At 40.2% G+C, this 22,729-nt stretch overlaps 1 protein-coding gene across 2 annotated transcripts in view; it reads left to right on the forward strand.

Moving 5' to 3' along the window:
* The window catches only part of TTC17 (tetratricopeptide repeat domain 17), a 115,377-nt gene that overhangs the window by 66,628 nt on the left and 26,020 nt on the right, over positions 1 to 22,729 (forward strand). The window contains exons 17-19 of one of the 2 annotated variants that reach the window (XM_026512084.4): positions 6,139 to 6,309; positions 16,394 to 16,653; positions 17,520 to 17,673. In XM_026512084.4, the coding sequence (XP_026367869.1) occupies positions 6,139 to 6,309; positions 16,394 to 16,653; positions 17,520 to 17,673 (585 nt within the window). The remainder of the gene's footprint in view (positions 1 to 6,138; positions 6,310 to 16,393; positions 16,654 to 17,519; positions 17,674 to 22,729) is intronic. The other variant, XM_026512085.4, reaches the window with a different exon arrangement.

Genomic DNA, 22,729 nt, shown 5'->3' on the forward strand with positions numbered 1-22,729 from the left:
GAGAGGGCCACATGGGAAGACAGGCCAGATTTACACCCAGCTCTCATTTTTCTTCTCTAAAAGGAGGCTGGGAATATAAGTCTACAAAAACCAGTGCAGCTCTGAATCCCCAGGCAAAGCAGACTGCCCTCCCATATGTGGACCAAGTGGTCCCCAGCATTGAGGTCAGACCTGTAATATGTAGTAAAAGGAAAACATACACATGCGCACACACATACACACACACACTTGTATTTGAGGTCACAGACTTTTCTTAGTTTTTCTTTTTTAAACTTGCTTCTGACTCATTCACCTCACCAGGAGGGAAAGCCTATGTAATTCTGAAGTTGCTGATTTCAAGTCTTTAATATGGTCTGTTTTCTATCTGGCATTGCACTTTTAAGGTCAGTTGGTACATAAGCATTACTTTAATCCTCCTGCAAAGAATTTCATTTGGCAGTAATTGCTGAATGAGAACAAGTCTAAGGAGCCAACACTTCTGTTGAAATGATTTCTCTTGTCTTGCCTAAGTAGAGGGCAGCACAGGGCAAAGGAGGTGAGGCAGCCTCACTGCTGTCTCAGGCGCAGTCATCAGCAAGCTAGGTCTTCACCCAGACCCAGGGAGCTCTGAGTGCCCCTCTTTAAGGTGGTTTCACTAGTGCTGTGCCCCAGGAGTCCTCTCATTGAAGATAAAGAACCTAGACACAGAGAAGTAAGTTGATTTGCTCAAGTGTGTATGGAAAGGCTGTAGCTAAGGCCAGATTTGAATTCATACTGTGGAATGTTCTTGGAACCAGATCTACAGGACCTCTGTCACAACATCTGGAGGTGGAAATCAAAGATACCTGTTCCCAGAAAGGTTTCTTTCTTTGTCAAATAGACTTACTACTTCGTGTGGTACCAAGCCCCACCTGTCCCCCATAGTTAACATTTCCTGCTAATATTTTAAAGTAATTTTGCATAGCATGGTGAGCGACTGAAAGATATACTTCTGTTCACTTCATGATTTATTTTACTACCTTTTCTAAAAGATTATCTTACTAGGGAAATAAATATCATGAAGTTATGAGGTATCTAAAATTATAATAAAACAGTCACAGTGTTAACCTATATACAGGAAAAAAAAAGGTTATATAGCTGCATAGTTTGAGTGCAGTTGAGTAGAAAGTTAGGGAGAAAGACAAATACGTTCTCATGTCCATTAAGGGGACAGTGTTACCTGTATTTTCCACCCAGGTACCTTAGATTTAGTTGAATGTACCAGAATGCCTCCTGTAAGGTAACTTTTCTTATAGGCGTAAGAAAGGAGACTTTAGAGTATAATATAATCCTGTTAGAACAGAGATAGTAGGAATATCTTTAGAATATTCCACTGTTCACAAAGGCCATTTTTCTAACATCTCTTACTTTGCCTTCAACAGCATAAAATTCAAATTCTAGTTCCCATTATAAATTAGTTTGTTATTTATGTCTTAGAAAAAATCATTATGTAATGGGAAGCATAGGAGTATTATACTTATTTCTTATATGGGGAAAATATGTTCAAGCAAGAAAAATGTGGGCGAAGACTGGAGCAAGCCTTTAATATGTTGCAACATAACACGCATTGTGGGGTGCAGACAGGTAAGCGTTGATTTAACTGAACAGAGGACCTGTGGTCTGTTTTCATATTATAAGGCCGTGAATTCAGAGAGCACAGAGCAGACTGAGGCAAATTCTAAATGTGCTAAGTATTTTAGGATTCAGATATGCCAAGCAATTGAATCTGAATTAATTGCTGTTTCTTCTGAAAAGCCCAATCGAAGCGAACTCTGTACTGCCGTCGTCATCTCTTGCATGCATATGCACGCGCACGTACGTTGGCCGTTGAAATGAGGCAGATCCCCTGATGACTTCTGGAGCCAGTTGTTCTTACCAGAGATTGAGTTAGGCTGTAGCTCGAAGGCCTCAGGGAAAGAGATGACGTTGGGGTCATTTATTCCTTTGTAGCTTTCCAGAGAGACAACAGTAGCAGCTCACCATGTGCTAGGCCAGGGTCTCACCTCTTACACTGAATCTCAGCAGCTCCGGGAGGTGGGCAGTACCGTGAAGCTCAATTTGCAGATGAAGAAGCTGATACACAAGAAGAGGAAAAGTAACTTGCCCTGCTGTATACAGCTAGTAAGTAGTAGAAATAGGATTCGAACGCGCTTAGTCCGGCTCATCGGAGCTCTTAGCCACTATGCTCTAAGGCTAACAGAACTACATGACCCTTCATTAGTTCTGCTTGACGAGCTCTAGTTACTTGGCTCTTTCAAAGCTCTGATGCCTCTCAGTTTTTTTGTGGCATTTCTTTGTTATAACTAATCCTAAAGGATCCTGAAGTACCCAACCAGGAATGTCTTGCCAACTTACGAGATTCAGAAGGTAAGCATTCTTTTTTTAAAGAGTAAGTTGTTACCCAATTCTAGAAAAATAAGTATTCTTCTGGGACCTCTGTCAACAGAATTATGAGAAAATAGGAGATTTCCTTAGCCTTAGTAATGATAGGAGTTCCTGAGAACTTAGTTTACTCTGAAAACCTGTTTAGCCACAGGATAAATTGTGCCTTTGCCTTAGGAGACTTAATGCTTTGACAAGATATATTAAATATTTAGTTGTTTTCCAGAACACCCTTGTAGGATAGGTTAATATTAATAATTCAGTTTATGCAGGCGATACTCTAGCCACAGAAAAGGATGTTGATATGTCTAAGATCTCATAGCAATTGCAGAATCAGAAATACCCTACCTGGAGTTTTATGCTTCGTTGGTATTGCTATGTAGTCGCCTACTTCCAAGAAAAACCAAACTGTCAGGATTTGAATTAGATGCTAAATGCTTTGCAAGCAAGTATAGAGCATTAAGCACAAAAGTGTTTCCATTTTCACTTGGGACCTTGTTATCTAAAGCATTTCATTTAAATCATGTAGTTCCTTAAAAAAAAGAAAGAAAGAAATCGTACCTCTCAAGGTTAGTCTAAGCCACAGAATCTCCTCATTTCTGCATCAGCAAAAAATAATAGTCATATGCATAGAAGATGACTTGTTACTTTTTAGGTATCTTTCCATTTTTCTTTCGCCAACATTTTCTTGTGTTTCTTTAAGAGGACATCATCTCCTCCTCTGCTGGGAAGACAAGTGACATTTTTTCCATGTAGGCAACTTTTTTTAGTTCCCCTTTGAGCTTAAGTAGACCTATACTGTAGCCCAAAGAATAGAAGCTTTCCTTCTTTCTGACGTACTTCAGTTCTCCTTCAGACAACCGGAAGGAGCAATTGGACTTTTTATTATTAGTCTAGATAATTATATAAATCACAACAGAACACTGAACCAGACTGTCTTTAACTGTCAGCCTAGGAAAATTAATACTAACAGTTCTAACTTGTTAATGAAAATGAAAGTGACTCCTTAAGGCATGTAGCTTTTACTTGATCATTTTGATTCTGCCTACTTGCAACAAATATTATAATGTAAACTTCTTATTCTTCCTTTCTATTCCCAGTTCTCCCTGATCCCCTCTTCTGCCCTCTCCCTCTGAGATGTTGGCCCCAATTTCCTGAGTTGGAGGACAAGACATTCTTAGAATGCACAAGGCTTGCTTCAAGAGGGCGTCTGGGTTTGAGGTCATGCAGGAGGACTAATTTTAGCTTCAGGATCTTATGCACATCATATCTTATAAATTACCTATGAGGCATTTTTAAATATTGCAGACATTTAAAAAGATGAAACCAATTAATTTTTTATAATGGGAAGAGAGTGGGAGAGAAAAATCAGAGAGGCAGAGGTTGGAGGAGGAAGTCAACTGCAGAAAACACAGGATTTTACTGGGTTCCAGTCTTGAAGGTTTGTCCTTCGCTTTTGTAACACTGTTTCACTCAGCCTGTATCAAGGTGCAAAATGCATTAGAGGCAAACTCACCAAAGCTGAAAGAAGAGAATAGTCACAGAATAACATATGTTTGAAAATCATCAACATCATTGTCATCATTATTTTCTCTGTGTTTTTAATAGTCATGCTTATTTATATCCCAGTTAAGAATTGTCACTAAGAAGTGTGATGTTCTTCATAGTAAATTTTAGTCAGCTGGGGGTGTACAGTTGTTTATTGTCACTGCTTTATTTGGATGCTCTTATGCTTAGCTCCCCCTGCTTACCTGCACGTACTAGACAGTGCAGACAGAAGCGGAAACCAATCCTCTACCTCCGTTATCTCACAGAAGAATTTGGAGAAAGATAGCGACTGTCATTGATCATGGCATCTTTCCTGTCAGCCTTCGATGGGCGCACACACACACCCACCACACACACCTTGCATCTCTCAAACTGTGCTGCTCATCGTCTCCCAAACACAAGTGAGAACTCCTGTGCCTGTTGCTTTGCTCAACACATCATTCCTTCCTGCGGACAGTGCCACCTTCTCTTTTCTGCTCAAGTGTTAGCACTGACGGGCGGAAAGCCAAGAAGCTTTCTAGTAGGATAGAACTGATTGAAATCCCAGATCTACCACTTACTTATTGCAAGTTACTTAATTTCACTGAGACTCCATTTCCTTATCTGTAAAATGAAAATCAGTTATTTCATAAGGCATTTCTGAGGGGTAAGTAGAAGAAAAAATAAAAAACACTCAGCAGATATTGGCTCCCTTCCTTGTTGTTCCCCGTTTTTAAGTCCTACCTGCTCCTCAAAATTCAAGTTTTACTTGCTCAAAGCTTATTCTCTGAAGCACCTAGTTTGCACAGTATGCTTCCTCATTATTGTTTGTATTTACTGTCTTCCCAAGTTGCTTGTGAGCTTCTTGAGAGCTAAAGCTCCTATACAACAAAAAATTCAGTTTCTGGCGTAACCATGTATGGTGGCCTCAGACTTGTGAGTGTAGAAGTGGAAAATAAGAGCGACTCCTTAAGCATGCAGTCCCCTTACTCCAAGCTCCATAAGTTGGGAAAGGTTTTGAGTCCATTATGTTTTCTTGGCACAATAACAGAAACAGCATGAGAAGTGCTTTCCTCAATTATGAAATCTAAAAGGGAATCTTCAAATCCAGAAAGAGACTTCTTGTACTTCCATTGCTGCAGAGAGAGCTTAATTGGGTACATACATCTCTCTCAGACAATTTTCTATTAAAAATAAACCTGTAGAGCATGTTTGAATGTTCTGGTAAAGGAGGGAAGTTACTTAGACACTCTTACCCAAAGAATTGTCCTGTGAGAGGAAAATTGTAGGCTTCCACCGAACATGCATCTTTAGTGACAATGCACATCAAACATGAGAGAGGAAGAGGAGTCCTACTCAGCTGGCCAGATCACTGCCACATCAGACACACCAGCCTAGTAACACATTCCCCTCCCCAGAGAATGGCCATCAGGTAGAGCAGGGTAGTGGCTCTTTATCCATATAAACAACACAATCCCTAATAGGGTCAAAGCTCTTCAACTCACTGGCAAAACTGTAGTAAGAGGTCAGGCTCCCTGTACATATCAGACAGTATCAGCGACTGCTAGGATTACATTCCAGATGTGACATTTTACACTAAAGAAAATCTCCCATGAGCAGAATTTGTTTTCAGAAGAAAAATCCACATCTTTGTGATATGGCAGTCTTAAACATGGATTCTCTGCCACCGCCATCCCTCTTTAAGTCCTTGGTTTTTAATTTATAATCCTTTACCTTTTGATAAAGCTTTCATTTTAAGCTGTGATATAAGAATGGATATTCCATTTCTCTGTTATAGTTCATCTATCTCCAGATGTATTCGGGTACTCGTCGGTCATTTCTCACCTGTGAAAGGCAAATAGAAGGAAAACTACTTTTTTCCCACTTTCAAAGAAATATTTTCACAGTCATTCATTATAAATGCAGTGAGATCTTGGGACTTGATCTTCGTTGTCGTAATTTCCCCCCAAACATTTGGTTCTTATGCTAGCCTAGGAGGTGAAACTTGAACTTCAGTGCTAAATCTTGAGTCACGATAAAGATCTGGCTCGAGGTGCTTGAGCTCACTGATTTTTGTGTGTGTGTGTCCTGCTGGAGAAAAACTGACACTGTCATCTTTTTTGCTCTTCCTGCTACTTGAAGACCTTGAGCCATGGGATTGCCTAAGGGAGATGTTTCTAATATGCTGTCTCTGTGTCTCTTGTCATTGAGGTAATTGTCATGAGAAAACCCTGGACAACAGCCATGACAAACAGAAATATTTTGACAACTCACAGTCACTGGATGCTGCCGAAGAAGAGCCCTCTGAGACAGGAACAGAGGAGGAGCCTGTACTCTCTGTTGAGAATTCAGGGAGGGACTCAGATGCCCTTAGACTTGAAAGTAAGTTGATTTGACCTGAGCTGTGCTTCTGGGGTAAAATCAACTCTCAAGCTTTGAGTTTAGGCTTTTCTCCACTCTAAATACTTTCCTTCTTTTAACAGCCACTTATACTGGTAGAATCACAAGGGTCACCCACAGGTATGAGGTGGAAGACAGGCTTTTATGTGAAAAAGCTCTTCACACTTGTCTCTTTTTTCTTTTGCCTCGATGTCTTGTTTTGCTAGGACAAATTTGATTCATTTGTATACCAGTCTTCCTTCTTAATATCAGGAGTCTACTGAGCAAGTCATTGAAAAAAAGCATGATAACTTGTATTTACACTAACACAATAATATTTAAAGATTTGGAATAATAGACATACCTACCAGGCCCTCTCCTAAAATTCCACTCTATGAGCACATGTTGAGCTATGCTGTACTGAACAGTTCTTGACATTATCAGTCAATGCATAATTGCCAAAATGAATGACTTTGTGGTACTCATCCTTCTTAACCACTTTGCTGCATTTGGATCTATGTACAGCTCCCCAGTCCTTGAAACTCTCTTCTCCTCTTGGCTTCTGGGATATCACTTGCTCTTGGCTCTCTTCCTGTCCTCAGGACATCTTTTTCAATTTCTTTCACTTATTCCTTACCTTGCCCCTTATTTATTGGGTTACCCAGGATCTTAACCTTTGTCTTTTTATCTTACCCTCTTCTTAACCCTCTGTGTGCTACCTCTTGGTGTCTCAGATACTGACTCCAAATCTCTATTTTCAACTAGGATATTTTCTACAACTCTAGATCTTATTTCCACTTTTTAGTGATCTCTATCGCAGTGTGCCATAGGCATTTCAAATATATATCCAAAATTGAACTTGTCCTCATTTTCACCCTATTTCTTGACCTGCTTCTAATTCCTATATCCCTGCTGTCTGTTAATCGCATCCCAACTCACTCAGTCACTGCTGTATCCAAGACCTGTTGCATCTGCTTATCTCTTCATCTGTTCCTTCTGCTACTGCCTGAATTCAGACTTTCTTCATTTCTGCTGGGGCAGTTGTAGTAGCTTCATAATTGAATTCCCAATATCTAGTCCTTTACTTCAGTGTATGTCTGGAGAGAGAGAGAGAGAGTGTGTGTGTGTGTGTAGGAGAGAGATAATACATGTAATTGGTACAAAATTTTAAAAGCAGAAGCAACCCCTATTACCAATATATTTTGTGTCTGAAGAGTTGTTTCTAAAATGAGATCTGATCAGGTAAGTTGCATATGTTTAAAATTTTCAGTGGCTCTCTGTTACCTATAGGAAGAGTCCAGGTATCATAGTGTAGGATATGTGGCAATTTGGCCTTTAGTTTTGTCTCCAAGTGTACCATCTACTGGTACTCTATGTAGCAGGATGTGTAAACTCTGCACCATTTCCCTCACATGCCATGCTGTTTGAGCCTCCACGTCTGCACAGGCTGGAAATGGCCCCTGCATACTCTTTTCTTTATGTCGATGACCCTTACACATCTCCAAGATCCAGCTGAAATATCACCCCCCCCCCCATGAAGCATTCACAAAAGTCTCCAGACGTTTAGTTGCTCCATAGGCTGTCTTGTTCCCACTTTTTGGCAAGGCACATCTCATACAATGTGAATGCTTGTGTGTCTTGTTTCCCATCAGACTGTGAACTTCTTATATATCATGTCCTATGTAGTTCTGTGTACAGTGAATATTTGTTAAAGTCGTGAAGTGTGGCATTTGCCTTCCTGTGTGGGTTGGATTAGCATATTTAGCAATTACAAAAATCTGCATTTCCTTCTAAGTGATATTGTATGTTAAAAAATGATGTCTAAGAGAAGCAACCTCCAAGGGGAAGTTGTGACCTTCACCTTTGCAGGTTTAGAAAATTAGTTTCATCAGTTCTGTCAATGAAAACTAATTTCCATTTACCATTTCAAAAGAGATGGATTCTTAAACTGGATGGGCAGTGTGTTTGTTTACAAGGGAGCTCCTCCTGTCTGGTGCCCGGCAGCCTCTTGTCTCCATGTGGCATCAGGTACGCACACAACCAAATGGACATCATGAGGTTGCTTGATAAACTCAGAATCACCACAAATGAAACCGAGCAATGTTAAGGGGTATTTTATTCAATTTATACAAACTGTTCCTATTCTAATATAGTAACAGCTCCCTAATCACCAGAGGACTCATGACTACCAAATTAGAGTCTGTTTTCCTCAGACAGTTCAGAATAAAAACCAACCAGAATCTTGCTGTTTGTCTCATTTTCCAAATAGTATATCACTGTTTGAGATAGATTATAAGCTAGTGACTAAGTTTCTTTGGTCCCATGTTCCCCATGGAGTTCCATTCCATCCCTGTACTGGAATGGCAGTATGGTTGCCTTGGCTGAGACAGGGTCTTTTCCGGGTCCCTTCAGCATCATGAAGACTGTCTCTTAGGGTGGATTCCTTTACAGATTGCTAATTCAATCCATAGTATAATGATGACTCTACTAGTTTCACTCTCAGGTACTAACTTTTCTTTGCCATATGTCTAAATTCTGGGAGCACCTTCTTTTCTCTAGATACAACAAGTCCACAGGGACTACACTCAATGGTATGTTAGTATGTTTATACCAGCAGGCTTCCTGTAGCGTGGTTATCAGAATGAGGAAAACTCCATTTCTTTAATGCAAATAGTGTGTTATAATAAAAGCCAAATATAGGCATTAAAGAATTTTTGAAAATTCTATGTTTGGAGGAAAATTTAAAGAAATACAAAGACTTAAGCCCTTTCCGGTAACCATAAACTTACGATAATCACTACCTTTCTATGTTACTTTACAATTTATAAACATATGCTCACTTCAGCAGCACTTATATATAATTTACAAACTTAGGAATTAATGTGTTAACAGTGTGAAATAGATATTTTTATCAAGCCCATCTTATAGATGAGAAAATTGAGACTCAGAGAAGTTGGGTCCCTTGCCCAAGATCGTCAGTAGGTAGCATAACTAAAACTCATCTGCACAAAACATTCTGCGCAAAGAACATACAGGTTTTGTTGTTGTTGTTTGTTTGTTTGTTTTACAGTATGACAAAATGTATTTTCTGTAAGGTCATTTTTAAAGAAAACTAGCATCTGCTGTTACCAGTATTTTATAAAAGCAAAGAAAATTTTAATGTCAAAAAGTACAATCTCAGAATAAAGGTCAAGTCTTTTTAAAAAATGGACAGTCGACAACCTTACTCCAAAAATTTGTATCTGGACGTACGTGTGTGTGTGTGTGTGTGTGTGTGTCTATTATAATTTTATATACATATCCTTTTTGTTTCTCATTTTGCTAAGGATTGGTACAAATTGTGTCACTGATTAACATTTGAAAAACCACTGCTTTAATACCTCATCGTCTAGTACAAAATTCCTTCTCGGTAAACCTTAGATGTGGAAGGAAGAGCAGAGGCTTTGTAGTCAGGGATCCTGCTACCATGTCCTTGCACCAACACCAACTAGTTGTTAAATCTTGGGCAAGTTACTTAATCTTTCTGAGCTTCCCTTACCTCATTAATTAAAAAAAAAAAATGCCTCAAGTGATCAGTATTTAAATGAAACATTTCTTTTAGAGCCCGGTACACAGTTGGGAACTCAGTGAATGTTCACTTCTGCACACATAGACGTGACTCTGCTTCCAGACTTAGAGGCTGCTTGTGAGCCAAAGTCCTCACAAGTACATACACATAGTATCTGCTCAATAAACATCTGTTCAATTAGAGGGAACCCTGACATTTGCACAAGAGTTGTTAGAGGAAAGATTATCTCTTTGCTTTTCTGGGTTATCTTCTTGAAATCCCCAGTTTTCCCTTGCTATACTGACCCAGCTAAAACACGATTGGTGCAAATGAAAATTGATGATTTGTTGTTTTTTTCTCAGAAGTGAATTTCCTTACCTACCTTAGTCTGAGTGATTTCATTTAAGCCTTTTGTGCTTTGCGATTACTGGCTTTAAATATTATTCCATTGTTCATGCATGAAATCTTAAGGAAGTCTACAGCAGCTTTCTACTGCGACTTCAAAACCAGATCACTGCCTTTTAAAGAAAATACTAGAAGTCAAGGCAGAATTGCTGAAGGTCTTATGGTGGTGGAATCTTTGTTTGAAACCAAATTTGTCTTAATTCCACAGTATGTTCTTTTATTTTCTGAGACAGAGGTATGTATTTCTCTGTGGTATCATTCTCAGAGGTAGAAGGTACCCTGCTTGCCCTCAGAAACCACATTCTAGTACTCAGGCCTGTTGGTATTAATCATGTAAGACTTTCTGGAGATGTTTTGAGTCAAATTTTGAAGGAAGGACTTTTTTTTTGCTGGTCATATCTTCGAATGTGTGATCTTTCTGTTTCCTGTCAGTCTGCTTTGTTTTGAATGTAGAACTCAACTTCCATTTCATTCTCTGCTTCCTGAAACTCTTCTCGATACAAACCTCTTTTCCAAGATTATTAATACTGTTTCTTACCCAGTGCCGTCACTTTCTTTTGCTCATCTTCTGGTGTCCCACTCCGTCTCAGGAGCATCCTCAACAAGTCATTGTGTGGCTTCGGCTTCTGCTCCAGGCGCAGGGAGCTCAGTCTCCCTTGGTAGCCCATTCCATTTTCTGACTGTTCAAAAGTCTTTCCTAATATTGAGCTAAAATGTGACTTTTCATCTCCGGTCCTGCCCTCTGAAGCTAACAAAGTCTGTCTTGTCTCATTAATATCACATTTGAGGGTGACTCTTTTCCTACCTACCCTGCCCCCCATGTTTTTGCTTCCTTCAGCTAAATGTCCTTATTTCCTTGAACAGCTCCAGTTAGGGCTCTTAGGACCTTCACCAATCTCAAAGTAATCTTTCTAGAGTTAAAAAAAAAAAAAAAAAAAATCTTTCTACTCAGGTCGTGATCTCAGGGCCCCAATCTCAGGGTCTTGAGATTGAGCCCCACATCGGGCACTGCGCGCAGGATGGAATCCACTTGGAACTCTCTCTCTCCTTCTGCCCCTCCCCACACACACTCTCTCTCTCGGTCTCTCTGTCAAAAAATAAAGAAAGGAAATGTTTAAAAAAGAAAAAGAAGAAAAAAAAATCTTTCTAGCAAAATATTTTTCAAGCCTGATTTTTTTGTGTGTACTATGTTTCTTCAGTCAATATGGTTTTGGGCATTTTCACCAAGTCACGTTTCTATCAATGTGCTCTGCTTTGAAAATCTTTTTTTTTTTAATAAAGATTTTATTTATTTGACAGAGTACAAGCAGGGAGAGCAGCCGGCAGAGGGAGAGGGGGAAACAGGCTCCCTGCTCAGCAGGGAACCTGATGTGGGGCTTGATCCCAGGACCCTGGGATCATGACCTAAGCCAAAGGCAGACACGTAACTGACTGAGCCACCCAGGCGCCCCTGCTTTGAAAATCTCTTACACTACAGTGCCCAGACTTACCAATGAATCTCCAGGGGTGTCTGGAACATTTCAAGATTATGCTGGACTTCTTTTTCTTCTCTTTCCTCCTCCCCTTCTTCTTCTCCTTTTCTTTTCTTTTTTTTTTTTTTTTTTTTTTGCTTTTTGAGGACAACATATACTTCTCTCCATCTCTCAACACTCTAGTCTTCTCCTAGTAAATTCTCCTAGTAAATTATATATAAGTCATTACCTGACATGGCTCAAACTCAACTATAAGTTTTCCTGGTACCCTGAGATAGGATTCATCCAAGTGGAGACACACAAGCTCATCTAAGCCTCACTGTGGGTGCTCACAGTCTCTTCACTTCATAATATTTATTCTCCTTTTTCCATTGTGAAAATGGCACATGATAAAGAGGATAAAGTAAATAATAAGAGATACGGATCTGTTTCTCTGTTTTTAGTTTACATTACCCCATTGGTCCCACAAGCAGCAATCCTAATATTTTACTTTTTCTTCTTGTTTCAAGTATAATTTAAAGCCTTCTGTGATCCTGCTATAGTCCAGACCTCTCTCCAAACCTGAATTCTCTATTTCCAGAATTAAATAATGCCGGGAGATATGTGCCTCCGTCCATTCTAACCTGGACCATAAGCTCCATGGGTGGTTCTATTACGAGCCCTCAGCACATTTTTGGACACATGCAACAAATACTTAAATGAATTAATGAGTAAGTGTCTGAAATCCCAGCATGATGTGTCCTTTGGCCCTCTCCTAATTCCATAGTCTTTGTACATAGCATTGTTTTCATTTTCACAGATTCTAAAACTTCACATGAGTAAAAAGGTCCCTGTTTCACATTAGGCTTTGAAATCTTGAAATTATCTTTGAATTTACCCTGTGGTTTGTTATTATATCCATTTAACCACCAAATTCTATCTTTCTCCACTGAAATTTCTTCACGTACCTCTTTCTTGTCCCTTTTTAAAATTCCCCTTTTACAATCCTCACCCTAAGCCAGCTTCTCTTTAAATAACTTTATGTAGAGATTATTGAAACACCTTTCTAACTGGTCTCTGTCCTCTGTCTTCCTTCTCCACCCTTGAGTATGCCAGCTGATTTACCGCTCTGGCCTTCATGTGCCACGTTGTGTCTCCCATCTTGTTATTCTTCTGCTTAGCAAACAGGAGGCTCCCTTTACAATGAGTCTGCCTCCTGACTTTCCCGACATCCTTGTGTCACCCACCTTCCCTAAGTATCTTGTTTGCTGATATCATCTATATACATTCTTTGTTCTAGTTCATGTGAAATTAGTGGTGCCTCCATGTATTGCCTTCCTTATGCCAACATCAGTGTGTGTGCATGTGAGTGTGAGAGTATATACATTCAAGCTCCTGCCTCTCGGGAGTGCCCTCCCTGACCCCTGCCTGTCTAAATCCTGCCTCAGTATTTCTCTTGGGAGCATGTTGTGAGCACCCTCTATTATGCTTTTCCTTTAGAAAAGAAGTATTTAAATGTAATTGTTCTCCGATTTTTTAATGTATATAGTTTTGTGTCTCCAGCTTGATTGTACAGTTGAAGGTACAGTTGATTGTACAATACAGGTTTGAAGTGCACACATCCACTTAGATGCAGATTTTTTTGGATAAATACCATATAGTGCTTTTTCTTCTCTTCCTTATTATGTTCTTAATAACATTTTTTAGCTTCCTTTATTGTAAGAATACATTATATAATACCTATGACATACAAAATATGTGTTAATCGACTGTTTATGTTATCAGTAAGGCTTCCGGTCAACAGTGGGCTATTAGTAACTAAGTTTTTGGAGAAACAAAAGCTACATGTGGATTTTCAACTGTCTGGGGGTCAGCACCCCTCACCCCCATGTTGTTGAACTGTATTTAATTCCTCAGAGTCAGATTCCTTTTGTTCCCACCTATATGGCTCATAGCATAGAGATAGGCACATAGTAGGTTCTAAATAAATAAAGATTGGTTTATTAGTCTCTCTTGATTGGAATACCAGTTTCCGTCAATGAAAGGCCCTTTCTCTAAGAACTTTTCAATAATGATATATATGTTACCATATGGTCTGGGCATAGGGGAGCATTAACCTTTGGAACTGGGCTTGCAGAACTCTTTGCAACTGAACAACTTTATTTATTTAGAATGCTTTCTAAATAGTAGTAGTTCCTGAATGGAAATAAGGCCTCCAAACCCCGCATCCATATGCAGCTGTAACTATACACTGGGGAATTGCTTACCTGCAGTCTACCTTTGGCCAAAAGCCACTTTTCTTTAAGCCCATACTCTTGACTGCAGCCAAATCTATCAAAAACCCTTTCCTGTCTCAGGGCTAGGTGCAGGGAATCCCATGGTGGCCATAGGAGAAGGAAGGAGAGGAGGCTAAAATAACCTGAGGAATACTTAGAACTCTGTTGTTACAAGTCAGATGGCAGGCAGTTCTTCTAATTAAGTTGCTTTTTGGGGTCCGTATAGCAACCCTGTCCAGGTGTTTTCCTGAGGTAGCTACTGAGAAATTTGCAAATCATATAGTATGCCAGACACTAAGTAAAAGACATGATGCCGGGGCGCCTGGGTGGCACAGCGGTTAAGCGTCTGCCTTCGGCTCAGGGCGTGATCCCGGCGTTCTGGGATCGAGCCCCACATCAGGCTCCTCTGCTATGAGCCTGCTTCTTCCTCTCCCACTCCCCCTGCTTGTGTTCCCTCTCTCGCTGGCTGTCTCTATCTCTGTCAAATAAATAAATAAAATCTTTAAAACAAAACAAAACAAAACAAAAAAAACAAAAAAAGACATGATGCCTGTCTTTAACACATGACAAGGTAAATCTTAGAGTTTATAAAGTCTTGAATCGCCAGCAGGACAAAGCAAAGGTAGGAACAGCAGATCCTTAAGAACCTCACAAACCAAATTATTCCCGAGTTCCATTAATTCATTCTACAACCGTTCCTCTGAAGTGTCAGGTACGATGTTGGACATTCAAGATATAGTAGTAAACAAGATAGAAACTGAAAATTAGAATTCTTTGTCAACCCTACATTTATACTATTTGCCACATGATTTAGGCAATATCCAACCATTTTAATCTAAATATCCTAAAGAAGATGCCTTTGCAGACCCCTATTTTACTTTTTGCTTATCAGAACTTCATTAATAACAACGATAATAATAAGCAAGAAAAACCAGCAGATTGGTTCAAAAAACCTAAAAGAAACTCACTTGAAAGGAAAGAGTACATTTCAAAGTCACTTGTTAACAAGTGGAGGAGACTTACAGCTTTTTCAAGAAAGAAGAATAGATCTCTAATGGTACTCCCAGCCTGACAACAGACCTTCCCACTTTCTGGAATAGAAAATGGGATGGAAGATAGAGATACCACCAGAGCCAAGAGTGACACTGCAGAAGTTCTGTGAGGAGGGCTCAAAGCTTATGTTGCTTTAAGCCTTGGAGGTCAGCCACCTTTCTCACCCCACGCCTCCTTAGAGACTAGTACTATGCATTTCTAAGGTGGGTTACTCACTATGGTTATAGGTCTGGTCAATACAGAAATGAGATTCCTGACCTTGGCCTTATTAATACCATGTTCTAAATCTCTGAACAAGCCGGAATTACCAACTGAAGGTTATTGGGATAACTTAACTAGGATAATGTAGACTGGCATTTTCAGAGCAATCAACCCCGAGCTCTCAGGTTGTCCAGTAGATGCATATTACAAAAGGAGGCATTCCATTTTATTTGTTTTTGTACCCTGTCTACTTCCAGAGAGGATTGAAGAGAACTTTCCTGGAACACACAGTATAAGATTCAGCCATTAATTCAAAAGAGCAAAAGTTAAGTAATAAAGCCTTTTTTTTTTTTAAAGAAAGGAAAGCATTCTATTAAGAAACACAGACAAATTTTTGCCCTAAATGTTCTAGTTATCTAGGTATAGAGGGGAACCTGTAGGGTTGCGTAACCATTAATGTATAACAATGGAAACAGTGACTTCTCAAGAGAAAGAATTTTTCTAGGCTGTTGCACTGGGAAACATCCATGGAAGTCTTTACATGAGAAACTTGAGCAACGTAACAAATAATGTCTCGATAACCATTTTAGGAAAACATTACACTGCTCCATTACTATTTCTTATACCAGCCATTAGTGAAAATAGGAGCCTGAATGTAGAATTAGGATAATTCCCCATTAAACAAATCATCATTCAGGTAAGGCAGTTAGACTGTATGGCCTGGACATGCGGCTATGAAATGTCATATGCTGTTTGAATAAAGCTTCAAGAATCCCACATATTCAATAAATAACATCATAATAAACTTCATCTTTGTCATCTATGTCTTATATCTAAAGCAAGTGGGTCTTTTTTTTTATTTAAAAAAAAAATACGTCCATAAAATAGCCATCCCCTTGCTCACTAGTGTTATAATCAGTGCCTACCCACCCCTCGCTGCTACTGTTGTCCTCATCCAAGCTTTTGACAAAGCTGCATAGCAAAGAGGATGTTTTATTGTGCATTTTGACGATGATGAATGGCATTTTTATGGGTGGGCTATAGAATTTCCTCCAAGCAGAGCCAAAGCTGCTCAGACAGCAAGGTTGGAGTCATTCAAATACTGGAGTGAGTATTAGGTAATTTTTAATGACATCCGGGCCCTCGAATTTCAGGTACAGTGGTTGAGGAGAGCAATGGTTCTGATGAGATGGAGAATTCAGATGAAACAAAAATGTCTGAAGAGATACTGGCTTTGGTGGACGAATTTCAACAGGCATGGCCCCTGGAAGGCTTTGGGGGAGCCCTGGAGATGAAGGGGCGGCGTCTGGACTTGCAGGGGATACGGGTGCTGAAGAAGGGTCCCCAGGATGGAGTGGCCAGAAGCTCTTGCTACGGAGACTGCAGAAGTGAAGATGATGAAGCCACAGAATGGGTGAGAGTTTGCCAACTCAGTTCATACCAAACTGGAGCCCAGATCTTCGTGAGGGTGGGGGCTTCCTAGCTTGCAAAGTGTGGTGTTTCTCTTGGGGACGTAGCACCACTTTACTCCACCCTCCAGTCAGCCTTCGCATGGTCGTTGTACTGCAGGAAGTATGTCCCTTTACTTCTGTATTGATAGCTCTTCCAGGAGGCAGAGGCGGAAGCCTGCAGCTGCCCAGTTCAGACATCTTCATTTTCAATTTCGTCTATACACCCTTCAAGGCTAGGTTATTTTGTTTATTTCACCAAACATTTTTCATTTAGATCTGTAAGAATTAAACGGAAGGAGAGAATCAGCTCTATCTGGCACAGGACTGGTTACTCTTTTTTTTTTTTTTAGAAATCGCAAGAGTTGGGTGCGGTGGGGTGGGGTTGGCGTTGACGTGGAAAGGGGCAGAGGGAGAGAAAATTTTTTTTTTTTAAAGATTTTATTTATTTATTCGACAGAGATAGAGACAGTCAGCGAGAGAGGGAACACAAGCAGGGGGAGTGGGAGAGGAAGAAGCAGGCTCATAGCAGAAGAGCCTGATGTGGGGCTCGATCCCAGATCGCCGGGATCACGCCCTGAGCCGAAGGCAGACACTTAACCGCTGTGCCACCCAGGCGCCCCAGAGGGAGAGAATCTTAAGCAGGTTCCTTGCTCAGCGTGAAGCCTGATGCAGAGCTCAATCTCACAACCCTGTGCTCCTGTCCAACGCTTAACTAGCTGAGCCACCCAGGCGCCCCTAGGATTGGTTACTCTTTAAAGCCACCAATATCCGCTGCCTTTCAGATTTGATAATTGGTCTAATTTGTCCCCAACACGTCTCCATTTTCCAGATCACATTTCAGGTCAAACGTGTAAAGAAACCCAAAGGAGATCATAAGAAAACTCCTGGGAAAAAGGTAGAACAGAATCAAGCAGAAAATGTACATCGTTACCAAGCGAACCTGGAGATCACTGGCCCAAAGGTGGCATCTCCTGGGCCACAAGGTAAACTTGAATGTTTGATATGCCAGTTTCTTTTTTCAGATCCCACTGTCTCATTTCTCACTAAGGATGTGTTTGTGACTTGAAGGAGAGCAGATGAGAAGGTAGTGGGGCTAAGCGAACGGGGAAGCAGTTATTGGTATACAGATTTTGTTTTGACGTGACTTTTTTCCCATTGCCCATCACGCCTATCTTCTTTTCATCTTGAGCTTAAATATCCTATTGATTCTTGACAGTCTAGTTTAAAATGATCACATCTAGCTTATAGGGTGGTTGTGAGGACTATAGGAATTATACATGTAAAGTGCTTGTAAAAGCACTACACACGTAAAATGAAGTGGCTACATAGGACTCAATAAATATTAACATTTTATATTTATGTGTCAGATATCTCTTTTGGTATTGGATATATGCTTCAGAACTATGCCCAGGAAAAATGCATGTACATCAGAATTTGTCAGGTACTTTTAGGATTCATAGTTGTCCTGAAGTGCATCTTGGGACTCCAGGTTCAGGGCCATTGCCATGGGCCCAGTTGACTTGATCGTTTCGTGATCAAATTTTTTTTAAATCTTTTTTTTTTTAAGGATATTTTCACTATCTTAGACTTCAAAAATTCAAGGTAACTTCATGAAAACATGTCTTATTTAATTTGGTGTACTTACCAAAGCTGAAAGCAGGGGGCACATCATAAAATATAAAGAATGGGGTCAGTTTGGCTAAATCCCAGAGTGCACTGTTACTTGAAAAATACAAAGAGCACCAAAAAGGACATTTTGTCATGGCTGGAGTTGATAGCATGCTGTAGCTTTACTGTTCAAGGGTGACATCATGTGTTTAACAGGTTACAGAAAGAAAGCAACACTTCCTTTACTAGGTCTGCTTCTGTAGCAAGGAAAAGGGTGTTCAAAATGTAAAACATCCTTATGGAAATGAAAATTCCATTAAATAATAAATGTAATGAAATCATAAAAGTAAAAAATTTACATGAATATTTATATACTTTTCGGATGGAAAAGGACTTTCTAAGGCAGAGAGAAAAAGAAAAAAATAATTCTGGCACCAGAAAACACCATCAAGTAGAAAGGCAAAGGACTGAAACAAAGTATTTTTGCAGAATATTTATATTTTTACAGAATATGTGATAAACACAGAATATCAGTACCATTTAAAGAACACCTACAGGGCACCTGAGTGGCTTAGTCAGTTGAGCACCTGACTTTGGCTCAGGTCATGATCTTGGGGTCCTGGGACTGAGCCCCACCTTGGGCTCCCCGATCAGTGGGGAGTCTGCTTCTCCCTCCCCCGCAGCCCCTCCCTCTCCCTGCTTCTGCTCTCTCTCAAATAAATAAACTCTTTTAAAAAAATAAAATAACACCTACAAAGCAATATGAAAAACACAGCATTTCAGTAAGATATGTGCAGTACAGAGGCAGTTCGCCAGATACACACATAAAATTGGCCACTGAACTTGCGACAAAACGTTCAGGTTCACTAGCAATCAAAGATATGCAAACACAAACAGCGACATGCCATTTTTGCTTATCAAACTGTCTTAAATTTGCAATACACAGAGTTACTGAGATGAATTTTGGGATCGTTTGATGATATATATCAGAAAATTTAAAAATATACCAACAATTTTACTTCCAATAATTTACCCTAGGTAAATCATCTTACAGGTGCCAAAGACAGAGTGCAAAGATTGATCACAGGGTTGCTTATCATAATAAAAAATTGTATACCACCTAACTGTTAATAATTGCCTAAATAAATTACAGAATGTCCATGCTATGTACTGTGCTGCCAAGACTCTTGTAATTTAATAAGTGAACAAAAGCAGATACGAAATAGCAGATAGAGAGAATACTTCAATTTTTGTAAAATAGTAAATGTACTGTATTATGACTATACTTGTTCACATTTCTTTATCTCTGCAATTGAGATATATTTTAAACTGATATTTTACATAATAATTGGCAGTGTTTTCCTTTCTTACACCATATAAAATAATGTACATGTTACAGTTTATGACCTCTTAGATTTGATGAAAGAAACTAAAATAAACAAGTACATAGAAACAAGTATAGAAGAGAATATACCAAAATGTAAGTGGTCATCTCTGGGTGCTGATAGGGATATGGGTAATTTCTTGTTTTCTTCTACATGCTTTTCCATTTTCTAAATATTTTATAATAAGCCTATATTACTTTTACAAACAAAAAACTAAGAATTTCTGGGGCGCCTGGGTGGCACAGCGGTTAAGCGTCTGCCTTCGGCTCAGGGCGTGATCCCGGTGTTATGGGATCGAGCCCCACATCAGGCTCCTCTCCTATGAGCCTGCTTCTTCCTCTCCCACTCCCCCTGCTTGTGTTCCCTCTCTCGCTGGCTGTCTCTGTCTCTGTCGAATAAATAAATAAAATCTTAAAAAAAAAAAAAAACTAAGAATTTCTTGTAAAAGTGAAAATTAAAGCTTGGTATGGTTGAGATGCTAGGAAAGCACTTAAGTGGTTTTAAATGGATTCAAGTGGGTGGGCCCACGTAGGGCATTGAATGTACTTGCAGATGACATCAGGGAACTACTTGCTGTCATTAGCATGAAAAGTTCTAAGGCTTGGAAGAGATGACAGGTGGCCAGAGAGGTTCAGTATCCTGGTTTTCAGATAAATCTTGATTCTCTTCACTACCAAGAGATAAGCTTCATGGTAAACCCTGACAAAGTTCCAAAGCAAATTCTTTTTTTTTTTTTTAAGTTTTTTTTTAAGATTTTATTTATTTGTTTGACAGAGAGAGAGGCAGCGAGAGAGGGAACACAAGCAAGGGGAGTGGGAGAGGGAGAAGCAGGCTTCCAGCCAAGCAGGGAGCCCGATGTGGGGCTCGATCCCAGAATGCTGGGATCATGACCTGAGGCGAAGGCAGACACTTAACGACTGAGCCACGCAGGCACCCCTCTGAAGCAAATTCTAAAACAGATAGTTGATGAGCCCATGGGGAAGAGTGGAGATCAGTAGGGACCACTGTAGATTTACTAAGAACTAGTAAAACTAATAATGCAAAATTAATTTCATTTCCTTTTTTGGGGAGGGCTACCAGACTGAAAGACCAGGGAAGTGCTGTAAATACAATGTAACTAGATTTCAGCAAAGCATTTAACAGAATCTCTTAGGACATTCCTGTGAACAAGATGGGGAGATGTGGGTTCAGAGGCTCTCCATGGCCTATAGCATGAAGTCCAGACTTCCTTGTGTGGTATACAGGCATCCAGCCTGTCTCTGTCCTTCATGCTGTTATTTTTCTGAACAAACCATGCTCTTATTTTACCCCTTGCCTTTGCACGTGCTGTTTCCTCTGCCTGGAATGCCCTCCTGCCACCTCAGCAGTGCTAAAATATCACTCGTCCTTAAGCTTCATATGCCACGTGCCTTCACTTTTGGTACCTTCAGGCAGAATTAGTTGCTCTCCCCTCCCTGCAGTTGTCCTATACCTTCACTCTGGCACTCATCCTGTTGTATCCCAGGATTTATGTTTACCATCCTCACTGGACTGTGACCTCAAGGGCAGACCCCTTCTTTATTGTTCCCCTCTGTATCCCTAGTGTTTTGGGTTTTTATTAAGATTTTATTTATTTATTTGACAGAGAGAGAAACGCGAGCGAGAGGGAACACAAGCAGGGGGAGTGGGAGAGGAAGAAGCAGGCTCCCAGTGGAGCAGGGAGCCCGATGTGGGGCTCGATCTTAGGACCCTGGGATCATGCCCTGGGCCAAAGGCAGACGCTTAACGACTGAGCCACCCAGGCGCCCCTGTATCCCTAGTGTCTTAACACCATTCCCAGGCCCTTATGATAGATGTTCAATAAATGTTTTTCAAGTGAATTTCTTAATAGAAAAATAAGCTTTATTGTGAAACTCATGATTTAATTCTTTCAGTTATTCATTTAAGCAGGGTTCATTTGAAACTCTTCCAAATTATTCTTTTCTATTTTATTTAAATCTAAGGCCCTGCTTTACTTCAAACAGTTTTATGTTATTGGTAAATTCCTACATTATAAAAAAAGTTACGCAGAACCAAAGTTCTCCTACCTGTCCATTCATTATATTGTAAGACCTCCAGAAGACCCTTCCCAGACAAGACTTAGTTCTGTTTTTTTCTGGGGGACTCAATCTAAGTGAAGGGCCTCCACACAAAAAGTAGTACCTGCGAAGGGTGTCAACTAACAGGGCTTTAAAAGCCCAGTATAGCTTTAAATAGCATGGTGATCGGAAGCATACATGTTACACTCAGACTGACCTGGATCTGGATCCAAGCTCTGCCTTCTACTAGCCAGGTGACCTTGGGCAAGTCACTTGATCTCTCTGGTGCCTCCATTTCCCCAGCTGAGAAATGAGGCTGTGGTTGTAATGCACTTAGCACAGGACCTGAACACACAGTAAGTGCTCTGGAAATGAATGATAACCTTTCATTATCACCTTTATTCCCCATCTGCTGCTTTTCTGTACCACAGCGGTTCTCTACCAGGAGTGATTTTGTCTTCCCAGGGCACGTTTTGGTTGTCACATTGGGGGAGGGTGCTGCTGCTTCTATAGGTTAGAAGCCGGGGATACCACTAAAGATCCTCCAGTGCACAGGACAGCTCCCACAACAGAGCTGCATCCAGCCCACGCTGTCAGCACTGCCGGGCCGAGAAGCCTTGCTTTAGCCATATGTGCTCCTCCTAAGTTGCACTTGTCTTTACAAAATCAAAATGTAGAGTGGTAAAAATGAAATTTGGTAAGATGTTAACATTGAAGAATATCTTAGCTCTTATCTTACGTTGATCAGTCTTAAATCCAACAAAGAACTCAATTTATTTTTACTTCATCATCTGTCTTTGAGCCCAAGACTTTACTCAGATAATCTTACTCCCTTTGCTGTGAATGACAAGATTTTAATTCTGTAGATGGTAAAAATCCTAAAGACTAGAAGAATGACTGGCACCTCCAAACACACCAGCCTGGGTGAAGTAATCACCAGCACCTAAGACACTGTGCGTTCTGTTCCTTTGCAGTTGTGTCCATTGATG

This window comes from Ursus arctos, unplaced genomic scaffold, assembly GCF_023065955.2.
Source record: "Ursus arctos isolate Adak ecotype North America unplaced genomic scaffold, UrsArc2.0 scaffold_23, whole genome shotgun sequence".
NCBI lineage: Eukaryota > Metazoa > Chordata > Mammalia > Carnivora > Ursidae > Ursus > Ursus arctos.